Source organism: Seriola lalandi, unplaced genomic scaffold, assembly GCF_002814215.2.
Source record: "Seriola lalandi dorsalis isolate HSWRI2012SDOR001 ecotype SW California unplaced genomic scaffold, Sedor1 jcf7180002054795, whole genome shotgun sequence".
Classification (NCBI taxonomy): Eukaryota; Metazoa; Chordata; class Actinopteri; order Carangiformes; family Carangidae; genus Seriola; species Seriola lalandi.
Window position 1 is genome coordinate 323,136 of NW_019525348.1, and position 20,469 is coordinate 343,604.

A 20,469-nucleotide genomic window follows, 5' to 3' on the forward strand; every position below is an offset into this window, starting at 1 on the left:
GGGGGGGTCACATGGTTCATTTTTGATATTATGAACTCCTTCACTGAAAATTAAACAACTGCCAGATGCCAATCACTGATTCCCAGTAGGAACCAGTATCACACAGACACTCAAATGGGGAAAAACATGCACGGCCTGAAGCTATTGGAAAGTGTATACATATTTTATGCTCCTAGTAAATATCTGTGAAAGTTAAGCAGCACTGATTTAGTTGCATTCACAGCATTGAGTTTATCTAGAAACCGTGGCTTTAGGCCATTCAACAATAAAAAGGCCAAATATGGTGCAATGAAAAATTATGCTGAATACTGAATACAATCTCTACCCATGATAAAATCCCAGGTCACACAAAGCTTTAGCTTCTCAGCTGTTAAATATTCAATTGTTTTCAAAAAGATGCAAAAAGAAACAAAGAAACCCCCCAGGTTACATAAACGTGGTCTATCTGCCTGAGGACCAGCAGGTTACAGCTGAAAGACAAGTCTCAGCACTCACCACAGCCGTGTCATTCAACGCCCCCCACCGTTACATGTCTGAGCTGGCCCTCAGTGGGAGAGGCCTGAGGCATGTGACTGCATACAACAAAGCTCTTTACAAGCAATGGCAAGGGCCCTATATGATGAAAAACTGCAGAACTTACAGATATAGTAGCTCAGAACTCCAACATGAGCAGAAACCACAGACTGAGCAAAGGTCAGAGTCTGTTAAAAACGCTCCCTCCTAAATTTACATAGTAATCATTGTATTGTGGTAAATTTAATTTACAGATCCTCTGCAAAGAAGCCAAGTATTTTGCACACATTTCTAGGTTTGTATTGTCTGTTCTCTCTAACAAGGAAGTGAAGTTATAATACCAGAAGTAAATTAAGTAATCAAGTAAAATGTTGCGGGTAAGTTTTCATAATAAAGTTAAAGATCTTTGAAGATTTTTGGGATCCTGGTGCGAGTAGAATATCTTGAAAGGTTTATGTGAGTTTGAACACAAATACCAAAAAACTATTTTTTTATTTTTACTTTACTAAGCTTATAATGTGTTTTAAATTAAAATAAGAGTAAAATGAACAAAATTGTGATACTCAATGAAAACATGTTAGATCTATGAACAAGTTCTATTCAAAGGTTTCATACCCATAACTAAATAAACTCTGTTTCCTGCTCTTCATGTCCACAACCTCTGTGGAAACACATTCACAGCACCCACACTGATCAGTAGTGTCTCCTGATACTGCAGTATTCAGTATGTATCAACATGAATAATTAAGCCCAGGGAAAGGAGTATCTTTACCCATGACTCTGGTCTCACTTTCAACACAACAGCAGTACTTTGTGTTGACAAATTAACTCTGTCTGTTAACAATCAAAAGACATAAGGCAACAGATAACTGCAATAATCTTTCAAATGTGGATACAAATGCCATCTTGAAATTTTGAAATTTCAAGTATGTAACCGGATTTTTCAAGTTAATGGAAAAATTTTCAAGTTAAACATACAATTTTCATACTTGTATCCACACTTGAAAGTTTATGCAGTTATCTGCTGCACCGATAGATATACAACAGCTGTACATAAAACACATACATCCTTAAATAATCCAAAACTAAGTCATGTACCTTGGGACTCAGGGACATGTGATTCTCATAAAAGGGGGCAATTTGACTCATGACGAAATTTACGTCACATGGATCCTCGCGTTTATGTAAAATTGTCGTGTAAGAAAGTAAAACATTGGCATCATGAAAACAAGCGGGCCAGTATAACTGAGGCCTGGAGCAAGTGTTGAACAGTCTGTGTTTTAGTGTGATAACAAATAAGGCTACATCGTACTTCTCTGCTCTTCAAAATGTGTTCACAATAGTTACCCAGCTAAGTCTGCTTCCGTAATGTACATGTATAAATAAATTGTTTCCATACTGGCATCGCTTTAATATGATATATATAACTAATTTCGTCCTAATAGATTATTATATACTGTCTGGCCACTTATAATATCTCCCATAAAGCATCTCCTGAGAGTAACTGTGCCAGACTTGTGTAAGTCCACCTATGGCAGTTATCTAAGCCGTTACCGTAACTTTCCTGTGAACAGCACGGAGGGTGGCTATGTTTCAGGGAGTGGCTGTGCACTGCTAACGTTAATATGTTACATTAAGCTAACTAGCTGCAATTAGCTTGTGTAAATTTAGTCTGTATATCTATATATTTCTAACAGCCAAGATACCGGGTGTCGGTTAATACAATGGGCGTAAGCTAGTCACCGACGTTAAGCATAACCTATGTCAGTTAACTGGGACTTGGGATTTACACGGGCGGATATAGAACCGTTAGCTTGGTTACATTAGCAAACCGGGTCAGCTAACTACTACGGTAGTGGAATATATACGCCATTACATGTTTAACTAACGACAATGCCATTGAATTAGTCCCACAGATAAATTAGCATCGTTATATGTAAGTTAAATCAAGTATTGGTTTTTTAAATATTTGCTAAAGGATAAGCTAACTCACCCAGGATCTCTTTCCTCCTGTCGGCATGCGGCTGGTCCGTGTACACCCACTCGTAGTCCTCACGGGCGACCCGGTTCCCCATCTTGTGGATCACTGTTTTCAACAACTCAGAGAGACAAGTGTGGAAAAATCACACGGTCGTTTAAAAACAACTGTCTGTGATTATTCTCCTCTCCTCTCCTCTCTCTCCTTAGACCCAGCACGCCTGGTTGACCTGCCCGGACATCAGTCAGCTCAGCCCACAGTGAGCGGCTCCTCCCTCCCGGAGCCCGATCCATCCGACACCTTGGATTGCGGTTAAATAACAGCGTACATCCTCAGCTCGTCCTCGACATCACTGCTCTTATATTGCTTCTCCAGATAGCAGCCGTGTAAATGCTCCTTCAATCAAGTTTTAATGGCGAGTGAACTGTTCAACATAATTACTTTTAACATATTTATTATGTAGCCATTATACTGTATTATATCTGAATCAAATTGAGTGTAACTTAAGTTCATGTGTAAAAAAAAGAAACTAGTGACATGAAAAAAGCTCCAAACTAAATAGTGCAGTGTTAGATGAACATGTGTTATGGTTATATTTTTACAGTTGAATTATATTTTCTGTAAATGACATTAAATCCCTTTAATTTTCATTGAAAGTGATATATGTTGCCTAAGTTAATGCATTCTTACTTTTAAGAATGCACTCAAATCTAAGGGTATTTAAGATAAGATAATATATGCTGCTATTCCTCATATGTACACATATATACACATATATTTTGTAATTTTTTTGTAAATGTAAATATTGAATTGTACATATTATATTATAATCTATCATTTATTGACTGCCATTTTGCAGTTTGTCTTTCTTGTACTGTCACTTTGCTGTTTGACACAAATTTCCCCAGTGTGGGACTAATTAAGATATATCTTATCTTATCTTATTTGAAAATATGTCAAACAGCCATAGCAACCCACATAGCAACAGCATGTAAACTTCTCTTTAAGGCTGATAAAGTTCACAAATGTCCACAGACAACACAGTGTAGCAATATTTACTCCATGTTAACCTTTATATGCATTATTTACTTTTCAGAAATGAAGGAATAAGATTAGTTTCCCAGTGAAGGCCTACACAGCACAATGTCCATGCCTGAATAATTTTTAAATACATTTCCAAAGGGACAGTGACACTAATACACATGCTTGTTAATACACAGAGGCTGCAAGTGTCAGTCCCAAGTGCCCACTGACCAATGAGACTGTTACACAACAGCCTGAGAATATTTGCCACCAACAACACCAGAGCTGTATGTTCAACAAAGGACTACACTGTCTCTGCAAATAAGGCCCAGAGGGATCTCATCAAGCCTAACTGGCACAACTGTGACTGTGCAAGCATGTGGAAGGCAAGGAAAATTACTGTCAGAGGAATTCTCTCTCGTTCTCCAGTTACAGAAATTCATAATCTTCACACCTCTTGATGTGTCGTGCTATGGTATTGGGGGGGGGGGGGGGGGGGTACATGCAGGTAGGTTGGTTCATTTGCATCATTACAGCACTATAACCTGTCAGGAGATTATAATCACATTTATTTTTATATTCTATAAAGCAAAAAACTAAATTCTACAAAATAGCTATCTATCACTGTCAGAATAACTTTAGAGGTGTGCATGTGGACACAAACATCCCAGATTTTGTTCCAGATGGGAAAAGTTTTCACACCCAGGACAAATTCCATATTTTTATGTTTTTGAAATAAAAGAAGAACATCAAACCCCTGCAGCAAACACACATTAAAATGATTATTCTTATTCTTCAAATATTAATGTTACTTAAAAATAGAAAATATTGGAAAGTACTTGTGGTGCAAAAGCTTGGAAAACCTACAGGATCAAAACCAAACCTCCATATAACTGCACAGAGCTGCAGGACGGGTCAGCTGACACCGGAGTGGTGGCGCACCGTTCCTCTGTGCACACAAACACCGAGGAGTCATCAAAAGGAAACCTGCAACCTCATCACAAAAGTCAACATCTACTCTCTGCACAACAGCAACATCTGGATCAGCCAGAGTGGTTTTAGAAACAGATGTCAGGGGCGTGGTGTGGCGTAGTGGTCTAAGCAGGCGCCCCATGTGTAGAGGCAACAGTCCTCGCTGCAGTTGGAGTCCCGCATCGGACGGCCCTTTGCTGCATGTCATTCCCCCTCTCTCTGCCTCCCCATGTCCTGTCTCTCTACTATCCTGTCCAATAAAGGCACAAAAGCCCAAAAATAAAAAAAGACAGATGAAGGTAAAACTGAGCCTTTTTGGTGTGTTTGAACAAACGAAGGGGCAGCGTTTGATAGAAGAACACTCTGCCAACAGTTGCACATGGGGTTGGAAATTTTCTGCTGTGGGGGTATGAGGGAGCCAGTGGCACAAAAAACACTGCACAGAGAGAAGGAAGAAGGGATTCCACCACATGTCAGCAGATTGTGGAGGCAAATGTCCCGCAGTCAGACTTAAAGTGAAAGGGAAAAGAGGCCGGCTTCTACAACAGGATCCAAAGGAGACCTCAAAGTCCACCACCAACCAACAACCCCCTGACCTGACTCACAATATCTCTGATGCTGAAGTGATCCTCAGGAAGAGTGGGGGACTGACACACAGTAGCAGGGTGCCCAAACTTTTGCACACATCACACCTGCTGTTTCATTTATTTCAGTTTTCCAGTTAATGAATGAAAGGTAACCAAAACCAGTGTAAAACCAGAATCTCGGGGAACTCGGTCAACCTGTGTGATAAAATTGTGGCATGGCATAGGCATTTACAATTAAATCTACAACTCAATACATTCAAAAGAACCTAAAGCAGCAGTTGTTACAAAAAATGACTCGACTTGTATACCTGAAAGGTTGGGGTCGTCCAAACTGCTTACTCTTACTGTGCTATTATTTTCATTTACATTTAAAATATGTACAGAGCACTGACTTTAATGAGAAACCTTTAGAGGACATTAATGCACTTTACTGTGTGTGTAAAGTACACACTGACACACACACACTCCTGTGGCTGCACCAGCTTATCTCAGTGCAGGGCTGCGGCCGGAGAACAATAGAACATTTCCTGCTCGTTTCTGAAGGAAACTGAGGGAGCGAGAAAATGATAAGTTGGACAATAGATACGAGGTTTCCAACATCAACAAGCGACATGTTTTTCATCCAGCCTCGCTGTTCCTGACACACTAAATGTTCACTGTGGAACATTCTGTGTGACCTCTCCTGGGGTAGAGAGGGTGCCATTTGTGGATTACACCTTTAACTGAAAAGAGATTTTTATTCAGTGTTTCACTTTGTCCATGCTAAAAATCCAGTTAATATTGATTTTAATTAATGAAGGTCTGGACATTCCCAAATGATATGGCAGTGATTGGCATCCTGGCTGCCACACAGTCTCCAGCACTTCCTCTCCTGTCCACTGTGCTTTCTGCTTTGGGGTAATAAAAATATCTAATTAGACATTTTCATCCAAATTCTTTCCATGTGTGTGAGTTGGTGCATTTCCATTGAAAGTCACAGTAGCTACACCATTCTTCCTCAGAGATCTCAAAGTTACCTTCATGTTCCCATTTATTCTGAAAACACACTGTTGTTTGAGATTGTTTCGTCATGAAGCCTTTACACAGCCTGGATATAACGTTAGCCTCTGTTACACCTGTAGGCTCCTAAAGCTCGTCAGCACCGGGTCAAGTATGTGGTGGATGACTTGGTAGTCTTGTTTGAACAGGGTTTCTGCACCATTTAAAAAAATCTAAATCAGTGCACGATGTCGAAATGATTTTTTACTCTGACTTTTGTTTTTGTTTCGTTTTTTGTAAACAATATTTTAAAATAGACGCAGAGTAGAAAATTCAGTTCTTGTTAGAAAGATCTAAACACCTGAAGCAGCAGTATTAAAGAACCAAAACATTCATTTTGCATGTTGGTAGAAATAACTATTACTGCAAAACATTTTCTACATCCTACTACAGAATTATTATTTTTTAGCTATGAGGGGAAATAACATGTTTTTAGTGTTTTGCAGTGCAGACATTTTAGCCCTTATCACTTTTCTCACTAAAAATGATCTTATCTACCTGTGGACCTTAGACTGTAGTTTTGTGCGCCCCCTTGTGTGTCGCCATGACCACATCTTAAGAATAAACGTGTGTCTGTTAAAGTGAAAACAGCGTGGAACAAGAAGCATGAAACCACAAAACCATCATTATTATTGGCTGTTTTTTTCTACCCGTCTTAAACACACACACGGTCTGCAAATGTAACACCTACAACTAATTTACAGTAAATTTAAGACATTTTATTTTTTGAATGACCTGCGGAAACCCTGTTTAGTGTGTTGCTCCCACAACCACCAGCTTTACCAAAGTGCAAAACTGACACACTGGAGTGACCCTTTAAAGTTTAAAGTACAGAATAAAAGAACCCATGAAGTGATTCAGATGCAGAACAAGCTTGTAACAGGTGTGAACATACATTTGTGGATAAGTTGAGTTTTAATAGGTTTGATTTGTACATTTGTAACAGTAATGTGTGCAACAAAACCATACAGTTAACCCCAAGTTGGCCAACTCAGAAGATAGTTTTCTTGGTATACATACATGAAATAATTCACAATCTACACTTTAAAGTACATGAAGATTACAGTACAGTTTTCTAAACTGAGACGCAGTCTCAAATTAAGCCACTAGATTACATCTTCTTGCGTTTTGCTGCCCAGTGTCATTATAGTACACCCTAGTGTTCACCAAGATGTGAACTGCAATTTCCAAAGTTTCTTTCCCCAAAGTTCATATCATGAGTGGTTCAGGTCATCATCAACGGAAAAAGCGTCAAATGAAGAAAGGAAAAGTGCAGCCACAATATGGGCTCACAGCTAACCTAGCCTCACAAGGCGGGAAAGAGACGGGTTCGTACAGGAGAGGGACAGAGCGCCGCTGCACAGGAGCTGAGACGATGCTTCTCTAACAGCAAACCACTACTGTCACTGCAAACCAGCCACAAGTTCAGGTGGTTCCCTTACACTGATCACAGCGGGGCCGAGTCTAAACTTCACTTTCAATGTTGGTGTTACAACAGAAAGATTTCTTTTAAACTATGACACCACTTCAATATATTTTCCTCTCTTCCCTCCGGCAGCATTGATCCATGCACGTAGACTCACGCCTTTCAGCGAGGCGGAAGTCTGAGACAGATATCACTAAACATGGACGAGAAACAACAGAACTATCAGCGTGGCACCAGAGAGGAAGAGAACAGCCCCTTTAAATGTCAGTACAACACACAGTATACTTGAAAAAGATTTACATCATTTCTACTTTCACCTAAGGACCACACAAGTGTTTTTCTGCCTTTCCACTGATTCACTACAAATAACAGTCTGAATCCAGCAGGTGTTTGTTGGACATGATATCTGGGCTGTGAGATACAGCTGACAGCTCTGATAAAAATCCAGGAAGTGGAGCAGGAGTTATAATTCTGTTTTGAAATTGGAAATAATATTTTGGTAGAAAAAATATAAATCAAGGTCCACATAATAGCTTTTTTTTCCCCAGAGCTTTCTACCACATCTTACAGTCTTCAAACTACTAATTCCAATGTGACAAGATACTCTGAATTGAAGAAGCACTTACCAGCGCTTTCAACATCTGCAGGTCTTCATCAGTGGAAGAGGTTGCTCAGATGTCATGCACCGATGAAGACTGTGAGATGTGGTTGAAAGTGTCAGAAAAGGCTAGGAAGCGACTTTGAATAAAAAATATTTTGCCAAACTATTTTCAATTTGACAAAACATCTTAACTCACAACCTTCAAACTACTGTTTCCAAGGATGAAGACTGTGGGATGTGGTTGAAAGCTCCACAAAAGGCTTGTGAGTGGACCTTGAGGAAATATATTTTGTTAATTATAAATTGAAGCACGACTGTGCAGCTGCACGGACAGTTCGTCCGATTGAGAAAACAGGACAACGTTTTTTACAGTTTGAAAATCAAAGAAAGTCATGATGCAATTTTGAAATGAACAGAAATCAACAGGAATGAATAAAAATCAACGGCTGCCTGCAAAGTAGAAACGTCATGTTCAGAAAACAGTGACATTTCCTGCACGTTATTTGTAGCACGAGGGACGAACTAGATAAAAACACTGGTATGATCCTTAAAGCACAGATGCCAAACAGTAGTTGTATAGTTTGTCTGTCCTCCTGAGCAAAGCACATGTAGTAACTTCTAATGTGAGAGTGAAGCATGAACATCAGGTGCTGTCACCGGAAACCTTTTAAAGAAATGATTTTCCCCCACTGTGGAGCCGTGGGTTCCTTCATCGCCGCTGCATCTCTAAGAACCAGAGGACAACAACATCTGTGGAGGTGAAACCCCTTTCTAAACGTCCACACAGACACCTGAGCACGGCCTTTCCCCCCCGTCCTTCCTGTTTATGGAGATTCAAGACCTGATCAGACTGAACAGATCTGAGCTGCGACTGAAAAGAACCAAGCTACTGGCGAGGAATATAAATTACTTATTACTTTTTTGATGATTTTTATTGCACATAGCCGAGTTAGTAGGAAGCAAGTGAATGATATAAATGTTTATGGATTTAGAAAGTGGTCACTGATTACCACTAACATGCAACTTCAATTAGGTTCGATCGTTTTTAACTGTCATGGCTCTGTATTTTTACTGTGATATCTTTTTAGTTTTGTACGATTCCAAAATAAAATCTCAGAAACAAGAACTTGAGCGACGTTTGCAAACCAAATTCACCAACCATCTGAATTGCTACCAAACTATTCATAAACGTGAGCCTCTTAGAAAAGAATCTACATTAAAAAGCTGTACAGTCATTTTTAATGCAACCTTCAATAAACAGACTTCTAAGATGCAAAAGGCCGACCACCTGTCTACACAGCTTTGTGAGTCCAGAGATATTCTATATTTTATTTCTTATCGTCAAATCCCATGTGAGAACCCAAACCAACGATGAATTGATCCCACCAACAACTACTGTGTGTCCATGTATGTGTGTGTGTATATATATATATATATATATATATACACACACATACATATACACACACATACATATATATATATACATATATATATGTGTGTGTGTGTGTCTGAGCCATAGAGCTCCACTGTTTCCAAAAAGTATTAAAACTACATCAGTGAGTCTCACTGTTGCACTGGGCGACATCTTCCTTCATCACCATGAACACACACTGTAGTTTATTTTGACTCAGTCTCACACACACTATCCTGCTGGAGCTCCAAACACAGATTAATCCACTGCTTAAAATAGTCCGATAAAAACTACAGTGAGCAGCTGTTTTAGCAAATTACACATTTTAAAGATTTACATCTTCAGAAGGAACCAATGGGCTCGGAGCAGAAAGTGCTGAGACGTTTGGGTGTTTACATGGGATCTGTTAATAATAGGAAAAATATAGAATAACAAAAGACTTCGACAGTATGTAACAAACAAATGTTGACCGTGTCAACGTTGTGCAAAGTCCTGATGATGCTGTGGGCTCAGTGTTTCACCTGTGGACAGCAGTGAGCCATGTAACACTATTGTCCAATCCAACACCACGAGCAGTTTGTGTATTTTGGGGTAAAGCCTACAGGTATACTCCTGCCTCCTCTGACAGACAGCACAGGGTATAAGTGTTGGTGGGAAGTGACGCGGGTTGGGGTGGGTGGGTAAGGTGTGATCAGTCAGACCCCGAAACCAAAAACAAAACTTGAACTAAATGACACACTCAGTCTCTTATTTCTTGCTGCGCAGCCGTTTGGACTGTCGTGGAAGATCTGGGCTCTTTCTGGTGCGTTTGAGTGATGACCCCCCCTCGCCCTCTGGCTCTATGGGTATAGAGGCCGCGGCCACGCTGCCGGTTGCCAACACAGTACCAGACGTGCTGGCAACAGTGGAAGACACGGCAGCGCTGCTGGATGTGGAGGGAACAGCCGTGCTGGGCCTGGGTCCTCCCATAGCAGCAGCACTACTGTCCATCAGTTCGCGGAGCTTGTGCTCCAGCTCTGCGAGGCGGGCGTTCTGCTCACCGATCACCTGGGTCTGTTCCAGCAGCTTCTGCTCCTGGTCCTGCAGCTGCTTCTGCTGCTCCAGCTGCTTCACGCGAATTTCCTGCATCTCCCTCCGCAGCACCGTCATGGACGCCCCGTTCACCTTCACCTGCTGCTGCACCTTGGTCATCTCAGAGCGTGACGGCGTGTTCTTGGCCAGCAGGGACATGGTGGTCAGGGAGGTAGACGGACCTGCCACTGAGGGGAAAGGACAGAGAGTTAAAGGTGTTTCTTCCTCTTAGGAAAGGAAATCCAGAACTGATTACAGCGGGGAGAGATGACTGTTACCTGGTGCAGAACCGATGAGGCGGCCCGACAGGTCGGCCCCCGGCAGCTTCTTCTTCAGGATGGGGACGATCTTCTCATCAAAGTACTCCATGGCCATGGAGGAGATGTCCCTCAGCTCCTGCAGAACCTCGTGAGCTCGCTGCGGGGCTCGAGTGGAGTTCACGTAGCGCAGCACGCGATAAATCTCATCGATCACCTGACAACACACAACACACATGATCAGGACGCCGCAAATACAAACCAGAAAAACACACTACAGATACAGAAACAAGACTGAAACACTGAATCTCAGTGGGGCCTCTGCTGGCCAAGTCTGAGAACTGAGGCCAGTTACTACAACCATTCTAAGAAATGTACCAACAGCTGAACAGCTGGGTGTTTTAAACGCCACATACTCGTCTATCTTAGAGTCAATATATGTCACATGTGTCTCTAGCATGTTGTATTAAACACATAATGTGAGCTTTAACTTGTTGCTATATCTAATAGCACAATCTTGTGATATAGAATTACATTTTGCCAGTAATTTTATCTTTGTTTGTTTGTTTGTTGCAAAGTGTAGCTACATATTTGTGTCATTTTATATTTTTATTTTGTTATTTTCTATTTCATATTTGGTGCTATGTTACCAAGGTAACAATACAACTATATAAAGTCCATTACAGGAGGTCAGAGCCGGGCTTGTATCCCCCAGGTGAGTGTGTGACTGTTAAATGAAGATCTGTAAATATTAATATATTAATGTATCTAATCTGAGAGAGAAAGTGATTATATTGACTTACAGAGTGATTATCTATGTGTATTTTTTATCAGTTGTGTCTTTATATAATTTATAATAAAGATTTTTGATCCGGATTAGAGTTCGACCGTCAGCCATATGATTTATTTATTTACAGTTCACTCATTAGTCTTTCTTTTATTTTCATGATGGTTTTCTTCTATTGAGACCTGCTTTTTAATCACCCACATCCTGAAGTTCTAAGAAAGTCAGGGAATCGACGTTGGAGTCGACCGATCAACTGTTACTTCAACATGGTCTTCTACACAACGCAGAGACTGGAACTGTCACGTTGAAGAGATTTTAACGGGGTGTTGTAAACTGTAGATTCAGGAGCAGAATGAACCCTGTTACACATGTGTGTTAAAATGTGAACCAGCTAGCACAGAATCAGTGGAGACAGCAAGAAGATGTATGAAAAGCAAAGCACCACAGTGCTGAGACTGTTGTAAGGAGGAGGAGTTATTCTTTCCTCAGGACACATCTTCAGGTGAACCTGTCTTTGCTAAAGGACTGTTCCCCCTCATGTCACTTTGATACATAAACAACACAACTTCAAAACATCCAAATAAGTATGAACAGCAGTAGAACAACCGTTGATCACAAAATCCAAAATGGATGAATCTGAACAATTTCCAAACTCTCGTTTTTTTTCTATAATTTTCAAGTATGTCATACTCATACAATTGCAATCTTTTTTCAACCTACATGGTATTTGCTACAGTTTGGTCTTAAAGCCCTGCACAGCACTGAATACGCAAGTTTTGAACAATCTTTTGTTAGACTATCTTTTATTAGCTACTGACTCCGGGGACTGTGTCATTCCTATGTTTTTAGATCTCACAGCTGTATTCGACACAGTAGACCAGAGTCTGCTCATCTCTCGCCTGGAGCTTTGTGTTGGTATCAAAGGTTATGCAGATGACACTTAGATGTACCTTGTTAACTCTTTAAAACCGCTGATGGATTGTTTAAAGGACATCAAAGCTTGGGTAGTTGGGCCCAGGGGGGCCTGTGAGCTAGACCTGTGTTCCCTGGAACCATATGTAAAACTCACTGTAAGAAATCTGGGGTATGTGGGGGGGTAATCTGGGGTAATGAACAGTGATTTTAAATTGAACAAACACATTTTTCTAGCTTACGCTCTTCACTAAGGTCAAGTCCTTTAATGCTTTCATGATTGTCAAAGGGTTGTACTTGCGTTCATCTGGTCCCTACTTGACTACAGCCATGCTGTTTATGATGAGTTGTCACTACATGTTAGGCTGGCCCCTCCACAGCCTGTTTCTAAATCCCATCTGTATTCTTTGGCTTTCAGTTCAATGTGACAGTTGCTTTTATCATTTTATTGGCTTTAAACTGGTTTTTGTGTCTTTATTGTGTTGTTTTGTCATTTTATTGCTATTGTTGTTTTTAAATGAGCTTTAAAAATATATTAGTCAGACTTACTTATTCCCCCTGTGTTTAACCTAAAGATGGACATTGGTTTCCACTGATACTGGTGATAACTCAAATGACTGAACAGTGTCTTGTGCACTTAACACGGATGTAATAATACTTCAACATTTTGTTTTGGTTCAATATTTCTGTCTTAACATTTAACAAAGATACATAACTAAGCTATGACAGCGATCATCATCTTCCTTACCAAAAATTCAACTAAATACTCAAACTGTTCTGAACAAATAAAACAATATGGAGATCCTCATTTATACTTGACTTGAGACCCCTCCCATCATGACTAAAGGATCTGTTAGTTAAATAAAATCTTCTTCCTCCAGACACCTCCTCATACACAGGACAGAATTACTGTCCTCTAGACAGGGCCAGGACTTAGGTAACAGGCAACCTCTATGAGTGAAACTAACACCACATCATGGCATGAATTCAAACTGTGATTAATGTGAGTTTGCTTCTGAGCTGAAAAGAATGAGGACCTTCCATTGCTAACCGCACTGACTGTGGCTGTTGGTGGACCACAGTCAGGTGAGCTCACCTTTCCAGGGATGAAGCAGCAGAGGTTGGAGTCGACATATTTCATGAAGGTCATGTTGAGCAGAGAGAGACGTGTCTCCACGGCAGCCAGGATGTCAGCGTGACGGGCCAGGGAATGGTTTCTCCTCTCCGACTCCCGCCTGGAGACGAGTCGGGATAAACGCACAGGTGAGGAGAACTTTTATTCAAAGTGAAGTTTCCTATGAATCTTAACTGTGCATTGTAACTTCATTCATGACCAAACTGAATCTTGTTCCTGAGCTTTGACACAGCGGAAAGAGCTGAGTCCATGTTCTACAAATACAAAGCGAGTCGCAGATTGGGCTGAACGATATATCATCATGTCTTTATCTAGATATGAACATGCACATTATTAATGTCACAAAACAAATATGGATGATATCAAATTGCTGCCCTGCATGTACAGGTAAAGCCAGCCGTGCATCAAATGAATTCATGACGAGTGAAAACGCGTTCACAGCAGCTTGACAGCACTCGCTGGCCTAGCCCCATTAAGGCTACAAACAACCCATAATGCAACTCTGTAAAAGACTGTAGTTCCACTGGTACTCTCTCTATTCAAAAAAGCATATCTGTTGTAATAAATGAACATGTTATTGTCTGCTGCTGAAATATAAGACAAACCTCATTTTTTAAATCTAAGCTTCAGAAAAATATTGTCTGACATCACACCTCTACAGTGAGTGTTCATCCACACTCAGAGAGACTCACTGTGTTCAGCTGATACAGTAGAAGAAGAAAACTGAATAACAGTCTACATGAGTAGCAGTATATGTGTGAATGCCAAATTCATACTGTTGCATGTAAGACAATGTTGAAGTAAGTTAAGTTCTAGAAAACAGTACTCAGGGGTTTGTTACTGTTTGTTACTGTAACAAAGTCTGTTTTGTGTGCTTGTATTTTTTGGAGCATTAACTACTATTTCACTTTACTGCATTTAAAGTCATTACAGAGTACAAACAAAAGTCACATGAAGTTCTGTGTGAGAACGCAACTAATGACGAGTCAAATCAGCAGCTGCAGCGGAGAACAAGCTGCTGATTTGATGCACCGCCTGGCGACCACAGCAAGTGTCCCAAACCAAACACGCCTACCATGTTTGGTGAGCAACAGGTACACGCTGGGTCTGGCTTACGCTAAATGCTAAAATACCGAGTGGATCCTTCCACTGTGACTGAGAACTAGACGAAAAGCTGGATGTAGAGCAGATTATGGAGGACTTCACGGTGCATGAGATGCAGAGTCGTGTTCAGACACGTGTGTGTGACACTGTACAGCATCGACAGCCTTGATTGTCAGTTTAGTGGAATATAAACTAAGCAGCCAGCCAGGAGTGGTTCTTCACTTGAGGATTGTTTTCTTACCTCGTCGTTATCTAATAATGAATATTATAATAAGGAAATAAATATATTAGTGTACATTTTTATCTTTTTAATTATCTGCCTATTTCAAAAATCTTCCACTGACCCTTGTAATACCATCACCGACCATTAGGGGTGCACAGACCCATAATTAACACTGAGAAACTTACTCCAATCCAGTGTTCATTGTCCCTTCAGAAACATCACGTGTAGATATTTTGGTTCAACAATGGTATTGCATCAGTGAGTCAACTTTTCAATAAGGAGGGTAAAGCTTTTCAACTACCAAGTATTTCTTTCTCATTGTAAGATCCCTGTGATCCCCAAACTATTTGCTATTGTCTTTGAAGACATTCCATCATGTGTCATCATGCTCTCTAAGGGTTCTCCTCTTCCACCTTCTGATGTGACACCTTCACTTGATCCAGTCCACACACCTACAGGAAAACTGTTCTATGCCTGCTTCCTGTAAATGTAACAACAATAGAATATCTGCAGCTTATTGCAAACTAACTGTATCTCTGTCCCTTATGTAACTGTGACTCGGATGGACTTGTTCAGGACACAGACTGGGACGAGACACGGACTCTTCCTAACAGATTCCTAATGTTAACAAAGTTAAAGCGATTTCTTTTAAGATGGTTGTTCTCCTGTCGAGTCATTTTTAGGAAGATTCAAGAGGGACATTGATGTAACCTGCACTTTTTGTAACATGCACCCAGAGACGGTCTTCCATCTGTTTTGGACTTGTGATCACATTTGAAGGCAGCTGTCGCTTCATTTCGGACTTTATCTATGATGCGTTTGGACTTTGTTTAAAGGACGTATTGTCTGGCTTCACAAATTACACAACAGAGCTAGAAAAATAATTTTTCCTGTGTAACTTCATCATATTACTGGCCAAGTTTTATATCCATAAATGTGAGATAAATGTGTGGTGTTAAAAACTAAACGCTCTTTTTGTGCCTTTAAGAAGAAAGCAGAGTGAAACATTAGAACATTATCTACCTCATGTAATAGAAAAGCTGTAAAACTTTCCCTTTGTGCTCCAAATATAAAATATCAATATCATTTTTATTATGTTATTTTACTGTACCACTTTCAGTTTGTATTTGATTGTGTCAAACTTTGTATGTAACCCCTGGTGCTGCCTTTGTTACTGTTATGTTAGGCTCCTTCTTTTGTGGCTTGTTTAGTATGTCTTATGTAATGATTATTAATAAAGAAAAAACATACATGTGATGTCAGTGTGTGGCTGAACAGATTTTTGTTTGTGCTGGTGTCACACTGACCTGGGCAGCTGGGCTTTGACTTGTCTCTGGCACAGACTGTGGTACCGCTCCACCTTCAGGAAGCCCTGATTCAGGACCCGCTGGCAGATCATGTCCATGCGCTTACACACCTGGAAAAGATGGACATGAGGAAACAGGGGAAGAAGAGGTACTCTGTGGTAACTTCTGCTTCCACACCACAGAGAACCTCTGGAGCTGCTGGAGTTTTCACGGTCACTTCAGCAGGAAGGTCTTGGCCTCAAGTTGTAGGTCTCATCAGTTTTACAATTAACACTTCGCCATTAATGATTATGCTCGGATCTTTTCACATGTCCAACAGCCTCTTCTAACATCTCAATGCAAAGCTATTCCCTCCAGTGTACAGTGAACTAGGAGGTTACACCATTTCATAAGGCGCATGTACATTCCTCAATCCACTCACGTACCATATATGTTTAGATCAAATGACAGTTTGAGAAGTAATGGCTGAGTCTAATTTAGTGTTCACCAGAGAAATAAAAGATGTAACTGTCCAAAAAACTCAATGAGGTTTGTTATTACCTCTATCTCTCAAAGCTTTTCTTCTTCTATGTGACTTTAAAAAATTGATGCAAAAGTCTCACGTTTCATGCCTTCCAAGCAAAGGCCCATAGGCTGAAGGTGCTCAGGGGGCCACTGAACAAGAGTCTGGCTTAATTCAAAAAATCATAATAACCTCCTCTCTAACCACGTCTCAACGGGAAATGGCATGAAGTCAAGGACAGATGTGAAGGAGAGTTCATGAGGACTTAGGAAAACAATCTGACTGCACTTACACTAGGATTTACTTTTAACTAACTTTATTTGTAACACATGGACGATAAATCCTCCTTTACTAACCAGACACAAAACAAACAGGATTCAAATGTTGAAATAAGAAAATATGAAAGAAAAATACAAATAGAGAAAGTTGAGTCATTAAAATAATTAAATAGAAATAGTACATACAGTAAAGTAAGTGGGTTATATGAGTTTTGACTGTTTTATGTATTTGTTAAGTAGAGAAAATTCATTTTTCAGAGCAGTGAGCAGTTTTTCTCCTGACTGGATTTAAAGAGGATAAATCTATATCTATATCAGTTCTGGATCGAGTCATAAACATAAAACAGCTGCTCAGTTGTTTCTACATTTATGTGGGTCTGCCAAGGTGAAACTACAATGGTGTGTCACTTTAAATGTTGCTGCAGCAAGGAATTGTGGGACGGCATTTCTCCTTTCCTTTCCTAAAGGAAGGTCCAGTGTTTCCTCTGCTAAAGGAGATAAGATAGGAAGCACTGAAGCTCCTTTCCTCCTCATGTAGAGAAGTGGAGCAGCTGTGATCATGGTGCTGCTCAGAGACTTCAGCTCATTTCACTCATAACACAGTGCATTCTTGCTTCAGTCAGCCTACATTAAAACCAGTAAAGACACGTACTAAGAACAGTGAAAACCTGAATCACAGGTTCCCTCTAACGTTTTGAGCCATATGCTATGGTCTTTCTATGATGTCAGGGAAGAGGAGCATCAGTATGGATCTGCTCTGGCAGAGCAGCCCCTCTTCATCCAGCAGGGCCGAGCTTCAGCTGCAGCTATAGCCGCTGGCTGCGAGCAGAGGGTGAGTGTGTAACCTGGCTGCGGAGATGAGTGCAGGTTTAGCACTGGAACGTGACTTAATTCATAGCATGAAACGTACCAGATAAGTTTTGTTACACTTTTACCGTCATGAGGCTGATCGTCACAGGTTTGATTACTGTTACTAAGTGATTAATATGGACATGGATATAACTATGAACATTGCTGTTACTCTGATTATGACTATGATTTTAGCTGCTGGCTGCTTTGTGGTGTACCTTTTCCTGAAGAAGTACCAGGTTCAAATCTGGTAAAACTAGGGCAGTATAATAACACTACAGGTGTTCTACTCTACATCAAAATCAAAGAGAGGATGAAGGTAGGCACAGTAAACAACAACATGTGGAAGTGTGGCTGCAGCAACAGGTCCACTAAGACTTGTGGGGGAAAAAAAGAAAAGTTTTTTGCATTTAACACAGACCATCAGGGACAAGCATGCAAACAGTGCCACAGAGCATTTCAAATGAAAGGAGGAAACAGCTCAAAGTCAAGGACAGACATCCAGATCTGTACACAGAGTTAAACTTTCTGTTGTTCACTTTATATTAACAACATGTTGTCAACAACTTCATGTCCTGAAATGTTACTGTTTGTGAACTGTAACAGGCACACACAACGTTCACAAAAGCTAACTTTAGCTTGTTTAGGCTAATGTAGAGACAGCTGGGTGCTCACAACGTTAGTGTGACTTTCTAAGTTAATATTTTCACACCACTGTTGTGTAATCTTGTTGGTACATTTAAACTACTGCTTGTGTGTGTGTTAGCACCGAGCATCAGCCTCTGAAGCTGACAGATGAAGCCAACAAAGAAGTACTAAAAGCTGCAGTTCCTCTAACGACCACTAGAGTCTGGCTCCAACAGTGAGTCAGTCCCCATAGACTCCCATGTTGAAATGTCCAACTTTACAACAGAAATAAACATGTTTACAGCCTGGTACAAAACCTGTTTTGGTCTCTAGAGCTAATTTCCTCCTTCATGACACCTGTTTATATAACTCACCTGTTTACATTTTATTAAGGCTTAAAGTTGTGCATAACTGAGGGTGTGGCCTCTTTGAGTTGCAGGTGCGAGAGTATATGCTTGCCACAAACCAGCATACACCGAAGTCTCAGCTCCACACATGGCCCACCTCTTTGACCATTTATGGATTAGCTGGGAGTTAGGGGCGGAGTCAGGCACTTCCAAGAAGGCGATGGCAGAGCAGCTCACTCTGAGCAGCTCACTCTGAGCTTCTAAACCGCTCTTCAGAAACCTGTGGATGATGTCACAGAGGCTATGTCCACTCTTTATTTACCATCTATGATTGGCACACTGTGTGTCCAGCAGCCTGTGCAGTTGATTTGTTTTTTCCTGTGGTATCAAGCTTGGAAATTGAAAATTGTGGAATTTCATTAGTATTGGTACCAACTACCAAATGTCTGGTATCATGACATCCCTATCTGAAAGAGTAGTCAGCCTGTCTCAATTACAGCCACAGCTAATGTTATACCCATAGCAACAGCCATTGTCCACCACAATAACTAAAAGTACAGCCATTACCACAGCACAGGGTGTGCCCTCTTGTGCTCACAACGATCCCATTCTTCATTTCCAGCAGGAGCAAAATCGTTTCTACAAACAAATTAATGTGTAAAGCACCAGGCAAAAACATGCAAACATGTAGAGAGGGGGGTTCCTGTTTCTTGTCTATGCCCTGGGGCCCATTTTCTCTTCATCAGCCCATGCAAAACAAGGATTACATGAAAAGGCACAAGCTGAGGCTGAGAGGTTTGCATTGCAGAACATTTGTAATCAGGGAAAATAACTGCTTTAACAAAGTGAAGACCTGACAGAACCTCTACACTGTGCATGAGTGCTGGAGGGGCTGCAGTGAAAAGCATAGCCAGTGTGCCAACAGAGCAGTGAATGATTTCCAGCTAACCACACCGAATTACATCTCCCAGAGGGCCAGCAGTGTCTGCAGTGCAGAAGAGTTCCACACACCCAGAGTCTCGGCTCATCCTCTCTCTCCTCTACATGTATCTGCTGCTGTGTTTGTGCTGTGTCGTGTGCTGCTGTCTCCCCCAGCTAGGCTGTCCTGCTAATTAGCACAATGAGCACTGCGGGCCGCGGCTGCAATTAGACCGCTGCACACACACTCGACACGGGCTTCCAGTTTAACACTGCTCCGACACTTGTTTCTAGCAAGATTTCACAAAGGTAGTATGCAAAGATTTCACAGTGCATCTGGCTAGCAGTAGCTTTGTTCCCCTTGTAGCTGACTTGTTTTTGTTCTCCTTACCGAGCGAAGCAGGCTGATTTCGTCGTAAGACAGAAAATTGAGAATAGTCTCAATGGCCACGATAGGAAGTCCTAACAGCGGGTTGTTCTGGTGCGGCTGGTCCGGCGGAGGAGTGGACTGTCTTGGTGACACCGCGTCTGAGTCCAAGGACCCAACACATCCATCAACTCTCTCTACGACGGCCGCCATCTTGCTTTGCTAAGGAGGAG

General features: G+C 41.0%; 2 protein-coding genes across 2 annotated transcripts in view; both read right to left on the bottom strand.

The window, feature by feature from the left end:
- The window catches only part of degs1 (delta(4)-desaturase, sphingolipid 1), an 11,361-nt gene extending 8,611 nt beyond the window's left edge, over positions 1 to 2,750 (bottom strand). Inside the window, exon 1 of the mRNA XM_023425831.2 lies at positions 2,507 to 2,750. Within this exon, the coding sequence (XP_023281599.1) occupies positions 2,507 to 2,588 (82 nt within the window). The 5' untranslated portion in view covers positions 2,589 to 2,750. The remainder of the gene's footprint in view (positions 1 to 2,506) is intronic.
- Positions 2,751 to 7,007: 4,257 nt separating this feature from the next.
- fbxo28 (F-box protein 28) lies at positions 7,008 to 20,452 on the bottom strand. The gene is made up of 5 exons (XM_023425694.2): positions 20,261 to 20,452; positions 16,349 to 16,458; positions 13,676 to 13,814; positions 10,902 to 11,097; positions 7,008 to 10,811 (listed from the first exon to the last, which is right to left on the bottom strand). The coding sequence occupies exons 1-5, from the start codon at positions 20,447 to 20,449 to the stop codon at positions 10,300 to 10,302; spliced, it is 1,146 nt and encodes a 381-aa protein (XP_023281462.1). The 5' UTR covers positions 20,450 to 20,452; the 3' UTR covers positions 7,008 to 10,299.
- Between the last annotated feature and the right edge of the window lie 17 nt (positions 20,453 to 20,469).